Source organism: Bos taurus, chromosome 14 (genome assembly GCF_002263795.3).
Source record: "Bos taurus isolate L1 Dominette 01449 registration number 42190680 breed Hereford chromosome 14, ARS-UCD2.0, whole genome shotgun sequence".
NCBI lineage: Eukaryota > Metazoa > Chordata > Mammalia > Artiodactyla > Bovidae > Bos > Bos taurus.
In genome coordinates this window covers 63,706,239-63,718,707 of record NC_037341.1, presented here as the reverse complement: position 1 = coordinate 63,718,707, position 12,469 = coordinate 63,706,239, and the positions used below count along the sequence as shown (strand labels likewise).

Genomic DNA, 12,469 nt, shown 5'->3' with positions numbered 1-12,469 from the left:
TATGACCCAAGACCATGACCAGGTTGGAAACTATCTTTATGCAAGCTCATAGTGGATGCATCAAAAATAATTTTAAAATTAGGTAATCAAAAATGACCTTCATTCCAGACTCACATTTACAGTGAAAGCTTGAAAATAAGACATCGTATTATTCTTTTTAAAGTAGAAGAAAGGAAACCAGTAAGATTTTAACATGGTACCTCTGGAACAGGAAATTTCACTGGCTTAAAGAAAATGAGAGCAGATCTAAGAGAAATGAGACTGCAAATAAGAACGAACTAAAATTCCATTACCTTTGTCAAAAATAGTGTGTGTTTGGCTATTTACCTTGCACCAGCCCTAACTTCAAAATAGATCCCAAATCTGGCCACTTCTTCCTCCCCCACTGCCATCACTCTTGTCCACACCCCTGTCATCTCTTGTTCCAGGTTATTGCAGTAACTTTCTAACAGATCTGTCTGCCTCCGCCCTTGCTCCCCTTCCGTCTATTCCTAATACAGAATCTAAAGTTACTAAAAAGTGTAAGTCAGATCATTCCTCTGCCCTGCACAAAATCCTTCATAGCAGCCTATCTCACTCAAGTACGAGCCAAAATCCCAATTCTGGGCCACCCGCTAAGACGTCCATTAGCCACCCATGACTACTTAAATTTAAACTTAAAATTTAAAATTCAACTCCTCCATCTCACTAACCACATTTCAAATACTCAGTAGCCACTGGAAACATGGCAAGTTCCTAGCAAACTGGACAAAGAAGATACAGAGCATTTCCACCAGCACATAAATTTCTATTGGATAGTGTTGATTTAACACTTAGAAAGGTTATTACCTGCCTACCTGAAGGGAAGATACAGCTCCCTTATATTTCGTTTGGTCTGCTAGGTTGTTCGTTCGATTTCTAGGGAATCTAAATTTGATGCCAACATTTATTTTTGCAATTTAAAAATATTCAAGTTATATTCTGGAGAGAATATAAAATGGCACAGCCACTTTGGAAGAACTTTTGGCAATTTCTTACAAGGTAAACATAGTTTTACCACATAATTCAGCAACTACACTCCTAGTTATTCACCCAACAGATTTGAAAACTGTGGCCACAAAAAAACAGCATACAAACATTTAGAGGTGCTTTACTCATAATCACCAAAACCTGAAAGCAACCGAGATCTCCTTCAATAGGTGAATGGATAAACAAACTCTGGTCTATCCCTACCATGGAATATTCCCCAGCGATAAAAAGAAATGAGTTGTCAAGCCACAAAAAGACATGGAGGAAACTGAGATACACATTGATAAATAAAAAGTCAATCTGAAAAAACACACTCTATGACTTCAATGATATGATATTCTTGGGGGAAAAGCAAAATGATAGAGAGAGTGAAAACATCCATGGTCACCAGGAGCTTGGAAAAGGGCGGTGTTGAACTGGTGAAGCCCGTGGAACCTTTCAGGGTGAAACTGGTCTGTATGATACTATGGTACAGAATACTAGGCATTTGCCAAACCTACTGAACTTTACAACACAACTTTAATGTGTGCAAATATTTAAAGAATCATTTGGGAAGTGGGGGGAAACCCAGAAAGGAATGCAGAATGTGAGTAAACAATTTAACTATATTATACATACATGAATCAACTGGAGTGAAGGGAATGAGGGAAAAGGTGCTGACCCAAGTCACTCTGCAAATGAGTGGTGCCTGTAAAATTAAAGGCAAGAGCAGCTGTACAGAAGCGCTGAGCTCCAGCTGATAAAATTGTCTCCTACGTGGATACAGGTTAACCATTCTGGTACCTCTATATGTGCCCACAGAATGGAACAATCAAGTCAACGGGTGGCAGGTGGCGTGAGTGGTTTCTCACTGTTGTAATGAGAGTTTTCAGATAAGGGAACAGGCTAGAGTGAGCCATGTGGTGATGGGTTACCGTTGAAGACATCGGTATGAACTCAGGTTTAACTTAATTTAGACACCGATGGCTACACGCAGAGGTATTTATTTATAGACATGCACATACGCACATATGTTTTCTTGCTCTTTAAGCTGAGAGGGTCTAAAAGCAACGACACTGCGGCAGTGGAGAACACATCTAGTGCCAGATATTGGTTTCTAATGTTATTCTCCAATAAAAGCAACTAGGACTCCATGAAGAAATGGTTGATTCTAGGACTGAGGCAGGAAATACACAAGATGAGTCTGGGACTGGGACTTCCCTAAGGTCCAGTGGTTAAGACTCTATGCCTCCAATGCAGACGGTATGGGTTTGATCCCTGGTCGGGGAAAAAAATCCCACCTGCTACACAGTGGGGCCAAAAAAAAAAAAGAAAAGATGAGTCTGGGGAATCTTATAGAAAATAAGAAAGTGTGTAAAGCAAACAAAAGTCAAATAAGGGTATGTCAAAGAAACAGGAACAAACAGAAAGAGCTCCCACAGGCCAAGCTGGAACAATTTGAACAATAAAATAAAGTCTAATTGAAGTACAGCCTGAAGTATAAAGTAAATATCTAGGAGTCCACTCCAGGAGTATTATATCCAGGAATCTATAATAATTTTTAGCCCAGCTATAAATTATTGACTAAATAAATAAATCAGAGAGAATAGACAAATCCTGGTGCAGAAGAATCCCAAATAATGTATGTAGATACTTCATGCCACAAGGAGATGGAACATAAATCCTCAGTCTTTAAGTGTGGTCTGTGCATGGTGACCTCCCTCCTAGAAGCACAGTGTGGAAAGGCAGGGAAAGAAGTAACTTTATGTGGAGAAACCTGACCAACACTCCCTCAGCCAGGTGACCAAGGGCAATATCAAAAATGTTAGATCGATAGCAACTGCCCCAGACAAGATGTGATTAGAAGCACTTGTCCCCCAGGGTCTTTCTCTCAAAACCATAAACCCAGTCTGGTCATCTGAAAAACATCAGACCAAGTCCAACAGAGGGACATTCCACAAACTACCTGCCGGATACTCCTCAAAACTGTCAAAATCATGAACAAGAGGAAAGCCTGAGAAACGGTCACAGTCAAGAGGAGCCTAAAGTGACATGACAGTTTAATGTGGGGCCTGGATGTGGCCTTGGAACAGAAGGACATTCAGTAAAGACCAAAGAAGTTGGAATAAACGATAGACTATAGTTTGTAATTCTGCATCAATACAGGTTCATTGTGTTAAGTCACTTTTAGTCGTCTCCAACTCTGTGGGACCCCATGGATTGTAGCCCACCCAGGCTTCTCTGTCCATGGGATTTTCCAGGCAAGATGACTGGAGTGGGTTGCCATTTCCTCCTCCAGGGGACCCTCCCGACCCAGGGACTGAACCGGTGTTTCTTAGTTCTCTTGCATTGGCAGGTGGGTTCTTTACCACTAGCGCCGCCTGGGAAGCCCCAGTAATCGAAGTACCATACTTACGGAAAACAGGGTGCAAGGGAGATGAGAACTCTGTACCACCTTTGCACTTAAAAAATAATAATAAATCTGAGATTGGTCCACAAAAATAATGTTTATTTTTTTAAAAAAGGAAAAATTATGCTCTGGCCTCTCTTAAAAAAACAAGGTCTAGAATCACTTGAGTTTATATTCTCTCAGGCTGCTCCTACCACCCCTACTGCTGCTGCTGCTGCTGCTGCTAAGTTGCTCCAGTCATGTCCAACTCTGTGCGACCCCATAGACGGCAGCCCGCCAGGCTCTGCCATCCCTGGGATTCTCCAGGCAAGAACACTGGAGTAGGTTGCCATTTCCTTCTCCAATGCATGAAAGTGAAAAGTGAAAGTGAAGTCCCTCAGTCATGCCCGACTCTGAGTGACCCCATGGACTGCAGCCCACCAGGCTCCTCCATCCATGGGATTTTCCAGGCAAGAGTACTGGAGTGGGGTGCCATTGCCTTCTCCGCTACCACCCCTACTGCCTCTCATTTAAATTACCTGCCTGATAGAGATGCAGACACAGAGAAGAGACGTGTGGACACAGCGGGGGTCGTGGTGGGGGGGGGAGGTGGGTGGAAGGAGAGGGTGGGATGAACTGAGAGAGTAGCCCTGAAACATACACAGTACCATACATAAAACAGATCACTACTGGGAAGTTGCTGCATAAACAGGGAACTCAACCTGGTGCTCGGTGACAACCTAGAGGGATGGGATGGCATGGGAGGTTCAAGAGGGAGGAGACACATATATACTTATGACTGATTCACATTGTTTTATGGCAGAAACCAACACGACATTGTAAAGCAATTATCCTCCAATTGAAAATAAATTTTATAAAATGGAAACAATAAATTACCCGTCAGATTCCAGTAGTTATTTGCCATTTTTTCTTTAAATCTAGCAGTATAAAATATTAGAGCAACAATTATGTTTCTTTTAAATTCGAGGAAATCTTCCTGCAGTGCCAGAGAGGATCCATAGGCCCCTCAGTCATTGCATCATCCCAGGCAAGGGATTCATGCACCCTTCTCTGCTAATTCCATTAAGTAGAAGCAGGCATTGGTCTTCTTTGCATGCACTTATTTCCTGATTAACTGATTGAGTGATCTTTAAAAGGCAATCTTCTTGCCAAGTGTTCGTAAACATCACTGCTGCTGCTGCTGCTGCTAAGTCGCTTCAGTCGTGTCCAACTCTGTGCGACCCCATGGACTGCAGCCCACCAGGCTCCCCCATCCCTGGGATTCTCCAGGCAAGAACACTGGAGTGGGTTGCCATTTCCTTCTCCAATGCATGAAAGTGAAAAGTGAAAGTGAAGTCCCTCAGTCGTGTCTGACTCTTAGCCACCCCATGGACTGCAGCCTACCAGGCTCCTCCATCCGTGGGATTTTCCAGGCAAGAGTACTGGAGTGGGTGGCCACTGCCTTCTCCGCATAAACATCACAGATGCTCCCAAATGGGTGGGAATCGCAGTATCTTTGAACCAGCAGGGCTATCTGGGTTATCCAGGGGAGATATGGGAGGAGCCCTACAGCCAAGAGCTGGACGAAAAGTCAACAAGGATTAAGGTCCTAATACCCACCCCAGAGCCAAAACTCTCCCGGCAGGTTTTACAACCAGAGCTGACTTCTCAAGGAATCTTTCCCCTTCTTTCTCAAGCACTAGTCTAAGGGGAAAGATAAACACAACAAACTGAGCAGTAAAGTCCACCAAAGGTCAGTCACAACCACACAAGTTCTTCAACTCTACCAAAATACAGTCTCAAATAGTACATAGTTTACCTATTAAAAGCACTCGAATACTGAGAATTATCTGTTATTAGAGTTGGCCCCCGGAGACGGCAATGGCAACCCACTCCAGTACTCTTGCCTGGAAAATCCCATGGGCAGAGGAGCCTGGTGGGCTGCAGTCCATGGGGTCACTTAGAGTCAGACATGATTGAATCGACTTAGCAGCAGCAGAGTTAGCCCCAACACTCAAAAACTGTTTCAAGAGATCAGAAGGAAAACACACCTCTTGTGTTCCTTTAGTAAGAGGTGTTTTTGTTTGCTTGCTTTGAAAAATCATGTTCAGGTAACATTATTTTTTTAAATTCCAGCACAGTCTCCTGCTCCAATTTCTCCATTGCACAGTTCTGCCTCTTAACATGAACAGAACTCTACTGGCCAAATGAACCTTGATGTCAAGGTGGGAGGATGTGGTCAGATTGCCTTCGTTATCAAGGTGGGAGGATGACAGGGTTCATGGCCATGATGATCATCTACTTCACAGGACTGTATTGAGGAAGAAATGGGAAAATACACAAGACTGATGTTCTTTGGTACAAAATCCCACAGTCCAGGTTGATTTGAGCTGTGACCTTTTATCTGGTGATGCCATATGCACTTGCATCCCCCTATTTCTATCCCTTGGTGGTGACCTGGGACGAGTGGAATTACAGTCACAACACTGTCCTCTTGATAGCCTCTGTTTCTAATGTTGACTCAGTCATCCCACCTTCCAAGGCCCCTTGTCTTAAAAATCTCAGATTGTCCAGATAATGGGTCACAAGCTCAAATCAACCTGGACTGTGGGATTTTGTACCAAAGAACATCAGTCTTGTGTGTTTTCCCATTTCTTCCTCAGTACAGTCCTGTGAAGTAGGCAATCATCATGGCCATGAACCCTGTCACCCTCCCACCTTGATAATGAGGGCAATCTGACCACATCCTCCCACCTGGACAACAAGGTTAGTTGACAATGAGTAACTCAGGCAGCTGAAGTGACTTAAACCAAGATCAATGAGCAGCAGAACTTGGACACAGTCTTTTCACCACTTTTTCTTTCTCCTTGCCCTCTTTCCCTCCCCTCCTCCTCCTCCATCAAATCTCTATTGGGCCTCTCCTAAAACAGGATTCTGTGCTGGATACGCTACGCCTACAGCCTTCATTCATTCCTTCATTTAAGCATGTGGGCTTCTCAACTAAATAAAGAGGGAAACAAAATCTTCACACAAAGAAGGGGAAAGCAACAAGGTCTAAACACAGAGTGGCAGAGGAATCAGAGAAAGGCGTCTTGTGCAATTAAGGGGGACTTCCAGAGGAGGTGGAGCTCGAGGTGACCCTTGAGAAAGGCTGGTCTCTAACCCATGGCCCAGCAGGCAGAGGCCTTCTCAGGAGGGGGAAGTGAGCCAGGGAGTGGCAACCGGCCAGCTCATGAGAACAGACGGTCTAAGTCAGGGAGAAGAAATAGCAGGTAGGAGCCAGACTGAGTCAGCACCTGGCAGGGAAGAAGACTGAACCAGTGCGGAGCCCTCCTCTCGCACGGAGGATCCTTTGCAAGGCTCGTCAGCATTGCTACGACTGATGCCAGCAGGGCATTTCCAAAGAGGCAAGCATCCTTGCCACAGAGTCCAGCCTCATTTACACAGGATGGCCAAAATGAGCCAGTTAAAGGTTTCTTTCACAGATTTAACTCCCCTTGAGGGAGGTGGTACAGGCAAGGGCATAGATCAAACCGATTTTATTCATTTAGAGGCACAGAAAGCAGTCAGGTCAGGGAGTTCCCGTGGCAGAGAGACGGATAACACTCAGCAGTGGAAGGGAAGCTGCCAGAACTTGAGAGCCTCCGTGGGAACCGGGCTGCCGGCCATGACTTCAGAGATCACGGGTCACAGCTGACCTCTGGGAAACACAACCATCATTCCTCAGGTCAGTTGTATACACATTAGCCTCCCATAGAAGGGGCAGGGGCCACGTCACCTCAGTCAGGTTCTCCTTCTCAATTGCAGAGGGCTTCCCTGGTGGCTCAGATGATAAGGAATCTGCCTGCAATGCAGGAGACCTGGGTTTGATCCCTGGGTTGGGAAGATCCCCTGGAGAAGGGAATGGTTACCCACTCCAGTATTCTTGCTGGAGAATTCCACAGATAGAGGAGCTTGGAGGGCTACCATCCACGGTGTCACAAAGAGTCTGACATAACTGAGAGACTTCCACTCCATCAATATACAAAATAGAAATAAAATTCGTAAATCCAAAAAACACATGTGCTAAAAGTCAGAGTCTTCACTTAATTTAACATAGTGCTTGCCATTTAATAGGTACTTAGTAAATATTCTTAAGTAAATGAGTAATCAGTTAAGCCTATTAAGATGAAATTTCTGTTCTATTGTGATGCAGAACTTCCAAATCAATTGGAAATAAACTTCTACTCACCAAACAGACACAGGACACACACATTCATAAACACAGATGGGGACTTACTTTATATTGTCTCATTTTTTATTGTGCTCAGTATTAATATTAAATCAGATTAAGAATTCTTAGCCATTTCACATCTTCCATGGAGTAGGAAGAATAAAAACTGCTGAGAAGAGGCTGGGGGAAGTCAGCCAACCTTTTGGTCTCTGACTTAGGGTTGCCAGATAAAATAGAGGATGCCCAGTTAAGAGTATCTCAAATATTGCAGGAAATATTCTAGTACTTTGCCAACAAATGTCTGTCTAGTCGAGGCTATGGTTTTTCCAGTGGTCATGTACGGATGTGAGAGTTGAACCATAAAGAAAGCTGAGCGCCAAAGAATTGATGCTTTTGAACTGTGGTGTTGGAGAAGACTCTTGAGAGTCCCTTGGACTGCAAGGAGATCCAACCAGATCCTTTAGATCCAACTGATCTAAAGGAGATCAGTCCTGGGTGTTCATTGGAAGGACTGATGCTGAAGCTGAAACTCCAATACTTTGGCCACCTGATGTGAGGAACTGACTCATTGGAAAAGACCCTGATGCTGGGAAAGATTGAGGGCAGGAGGAGAAGGGGACGACAGAGGATGAGATAGTTGGATGGCATCACCGACTCGATGGACAAGGGTTTGGGTTGACTCCGGGAGCTGGTGATGGGAGGCCTGGCATGCTTCGGTTCATGGGGTCGCAAAGAGTCGGACATGACTGAGCGACGGAACTGACTAATACTAGACAAGTATTTGTTATTTATCTGAAATTCACATTTAACTGAGGATCCTATATTTTTATTTGCTAAATCTAGCAAACTTACTTGGACTTTTCATCTATAAAATGGGAGTAATGATAATGATTGCAATGCCAACCTTATAGGGGCTTCTTGGGCAGGTGGAATAAAATCTTATGCCAGGAACTCTAAGGACAGAAAGCAGATCTTGTTGTCTGGGACTTGAGGTAGAGGGAAGAGATCAAGAGCAAAGGGGACAAGGAAACATTATGAGTGTGGGAATTGTTCTCTGTCTTGATTATGGTGGCAGTAGATTAAATATATTTGGAAGGAATGATGCTGAAGCTGAAGCTCCAGTATTTTGGCCACCTCATGCAAAGAGTTGACTCATTGGAAAAGACTCTGATGCTGGGAGGGATTGGGGGAAGGAGGAGAAGGAGACGACAGAGGATGAGATGGCTGGATGGCATCACTAACTCGATGGACGTGAGTCTGAGTGAACTCCGGGAGATGGTGATGGACAGGGAGGCCTGGCGTGCTGTGATTCATGGGGTCGCAAAGAGTCAGACATGACTGAACGACTGATCTGATCTAATCTGATCTGATAGTTCATCACACTAGACACATACAATTGGGGAATTTTATTATACTATGCTTAAATAAAGTAAAAAAAAAATGTTAGCTTAGGATGCAGTTGTTTTTCTGATAGTCTGTTTTTCTGATGTTTTGCCAACTTTGATAATGAACCACAAAATGGTTAGAGCAGGTTCCAAAGATCAAATCTAGGCTCCAACACTTGGAGTGGTATGACCCTGGGCAAGGTGTACCTCAGTTTTCTCATCTGTTAAATGGGGCTAATTATAATCCTAGCTCATAAGACTGTTATAAAAATTAAACACAATATTACATATAAAGCTCTTGGCACCAACCTTAGCACAGAGTAACTGTTAGTTATTGTTCTAAATTAATAATACCAATAGCCACCTCCTAAGATCTAAGTAGTTTATTTAAAAGGAACTGTTCCTACAGAAAAGGGAAACAATGATACATGTAAGATGGTTGGAAAATGGCTAAAGAAATCCTCACTTTAGAATTTTGAAAAACAAATACAAAATATTCATCAGTATCCATTGTATACTCTACAAAAGGCATATCTTTGTGGAGATCAGAAGAACTGGCTTTATGTTTCTGCTTCAGGGCCTGCTAGGATTTGATAAGTCTGAATTTTTCTGAAAACAAGCATTTTTCTGAGTCGGTTAAGGAGGGCTTGACAAGCCTCTGCGTCAGCAAATATTTACCAAGCACATAAACTACGTGTCAGGTTCTCTGAGAACCTGGATTCGAAGCTTCACAAGAGCCTTGTGAAGTTGACACCCACAACCACCTACCTGATCATTTCTGAGGAAAAAATGGAAGGTCAGAGAAGAGGTGAGGTGTCCAGCCAGGAAGTGGTCAGTCCATCTCTCCCTTCTCCTCTCTGCCGACTCCTGCTTTTTACCTGTGATGGCCACCTCCCCATCATGACCTCACACGCAGGGAGGCAGATGAGGGTGGGAGTTCATCCTCATGTTCATCCTACAACTGCCTAAACCAACCATAGTGTCTCTTCCTTTGAGTTCCCCATCTGTAGTCCTCTCAACTCCCCAGGCAGGTTTCAGTCACAAGTAGCTTGTCATCCTTCAAAAGTCTGAATCCATGCCCTTTTTATTCAGCCCCTGACAGTCATTCCTGAGGACCTACTGGGTCACAGACACTGTATTAAGTGCTAGCAATTCAAAAATGACCACAAAAAGTCACAACCACATTACACCTGTTTTCCCTGAATCCAGAGAAACTTAGTCATACCTTGAAAATGGACTTTTCCAACACACTGGAATGTATGAGGGAGAAGGCTCACTTCAGTGAAGATTTTATAATAGTATAATAATGGAACTGAGCTGTCCATCAACAGAAAACGGTCTTAAAGAAATATGATCTATTTACTCACTAGAAACCAGAGATTATCTGAAAGGACTCTCCCCAAAATGTTAATATCTATTGCCGAGACAAGCTTTTTTCTTTTTCCTTTTTTCTTTCTAACTTTAGGTATGTGTTCTGTATAATTGGGATACAAAATCTTAAAAAAACCAACAAAAACTGCATGAAGGTGGGGGAAAGGTGAAGTTCATTTCCAAACTTCCATGTACTCCTCTAACCCACTTTGATGATTTGCAACACTTCCTTGTTAGGAAAACAAAACCCATTAGACCTGGTTAATAAATCAATCTGCATGCTGGAAGAAAGTGTCATCAGGACACCAGAGTGAGAAACTAGAGTGGAAAATGGCCTTCTAATTTAATAATTCCTCTGTTTCCTGGCTTTCCAGTCTGCCCATATTTGAAGCCTATGAATACCTTCCTTTGAAAACAAAAATAGAGACACACCTTTTCAAAGGGGGGGAAATTAAACTCTAGGAGAAAGAAAGTGTTAGTCACTCAGTTGTGTCCAACTCTTTGCAACCCCATAGATTGTAGCCCGCTAGGCTCCTCTGTCCATGGAAATCTCCAGGCAAGAATACTGGTATGGGTTGCCATTCCCTTCTCCATGGGATGTTCTCAACCCAGGGATTGAGCCTGGGTCTCCTGCATCACAGGCAGATTCTTTGCCATCTGAGCCACCAGGGAAGCCCAATACTCACATACCAGAGACTGGAGACTACACCTTGATCTAGACTTGGTTTGCTCATTTTGCACAAGGACATTGTCTTGGGAAAACAACTGGGATTGAAATGGAGCCCAGGTTGGGCTGGTGGGGGTCACCGGGCTGGGGTGGGTTGGATAATTAATTACCTATGGCACCCCACCTCACCTCATAGCCCTAGGTGATTAGACCAGGTAACATGTATTCATTGAGCTATATGCCAAGCAATTCACGATTAACCAGTTACCACGACTCGGATTAGGAGCCCAAAGCCCTCAGGAAGTGCAGTGTCTTGTCAGGGTCAAGCACCCAGAGCCCACGGGCCACACTGGAGTTGGGTGGGTGGGCTGGGACCCGCCTGGGTCCTCTCACCTGTTCGTTCCAACGATGCAGCTGGCTGTAACGCACCTTGCAGAACAGAAACCCGTCCAGGTACACGGAATACAGCTGCAAACAGAGACATCAGAGTCCGAATCAGCCGAGTGAGGTGAACCCCCGCCTTGTCCCTGCCCAGTCTCACCCCGAGCCCCCTGACGCACTACGTAGCGGCCCCCCAGCGCGTCGGGCCGCTGCTGGGACACCGGGATGCAGAAATGCATCTTCATGGCTCTGGCGGCGGCCCGGGGCGGCGCTGGGAACCCGGCCCGCGGCTGCGGCGGCGGCGCGGTCCTCGGCTCTGAGTCCCGCGGCGGTGGGTGCAGCGGCGGGTCCCGCGGTCCGCTCGCCTCGGGTGTCCTCAGGTGCGGCCCGCCTCCTGGTCCCCGCCCCGCTCCGACTGGACCACTCGGGTCCCCGGAACGGAAGGAGGCGAAGTGAGGCCACCGTCCACGCCCCACAGCCAGTCTGCGCCCCAGGCGGGGCTTCAGGTGCTCCGCGGGGCCAGGGACGGAATTCAAGATAGACGCTAGAAAGTGCCAGTGCCCGCCTTGGGCCAGAGGCTTCACCGTGGGGTCTGTGGACTCCCGGGGGCTCTTTAGGGGAAAATGTGCATGGATGGGTGGGGCGATGGAATTCTTCTGAGAAGGTCCTGGGTTTCATCAGACTTTCAGAGGGTTCCTTGGACCCACGAAAGTTACAAATAGTTGCTCCGGCAGCATGGATGTCGTGTGCACCTGTCAACTGTGTAACTCACTAACTACTCCCCACCCCACCCGGCATCTCAGGCTCCTTGCTGGGCGTTAGGCGGTGGGGGGTGCACAGCCCAAGAGAACCCCGTCTTCTCCACGTGTGGGCTCCCGGGCCGCATTCTGATCTCTGTGGCCAGCAGAATGTCCAGGATCCCTTCCATTGGGTCCGTCATGACAAAGACAGACCACACTCAGACCCACCTTCAGACTCCAAATGTTGACATTTTTTTTTTTTTTTGCAAGTCAGTGTCCTGATAGGATTGAAAAACATTGTGTCCCATTGCAAGCCATCATTGCATGCAGTACACT

At 45.4% G+C, this 12,469-nt stretch overlaps 1 protein-coding gene across 5 annotated transcripts in view; it reads right to left on the bottom strand.

Moving 5' to 3' along the window:
- SNX31 (sorting nexin 31) overlaps nt 1-11,905 on the bottom strand; it is an 83,468-nt gene extending 71,563 nt beyond the window's left edge. Inside the window, exons 1-2 of one of the 5 annotated variants that reach the window (XM_025001875.2) lie at nt 11,573-11,905; nt 11,406-11,480 (exon numbers count right to left, since the gene is read on the bottom strand). In XM_025001875.2, the coding sequence (XP_024857643.1) occupies nt 11,406-11,480; nt 11,573-11,638 (141 nt within the window). In that variant the 5' untranslated portion in view covers nt 11,639-11,905. The remainder of the gene's footprint in view (nt 1-11,405; nt 11,481-11,572) is intronic. The other 4 variants (XM_010812174.4, XM_015474517.3, XM_010812175.4 and 1 more) reach the window with 4 other exon arrangements.
- Nucleotides 11,906-12,469: the final 564 nt, after the last annotated feature.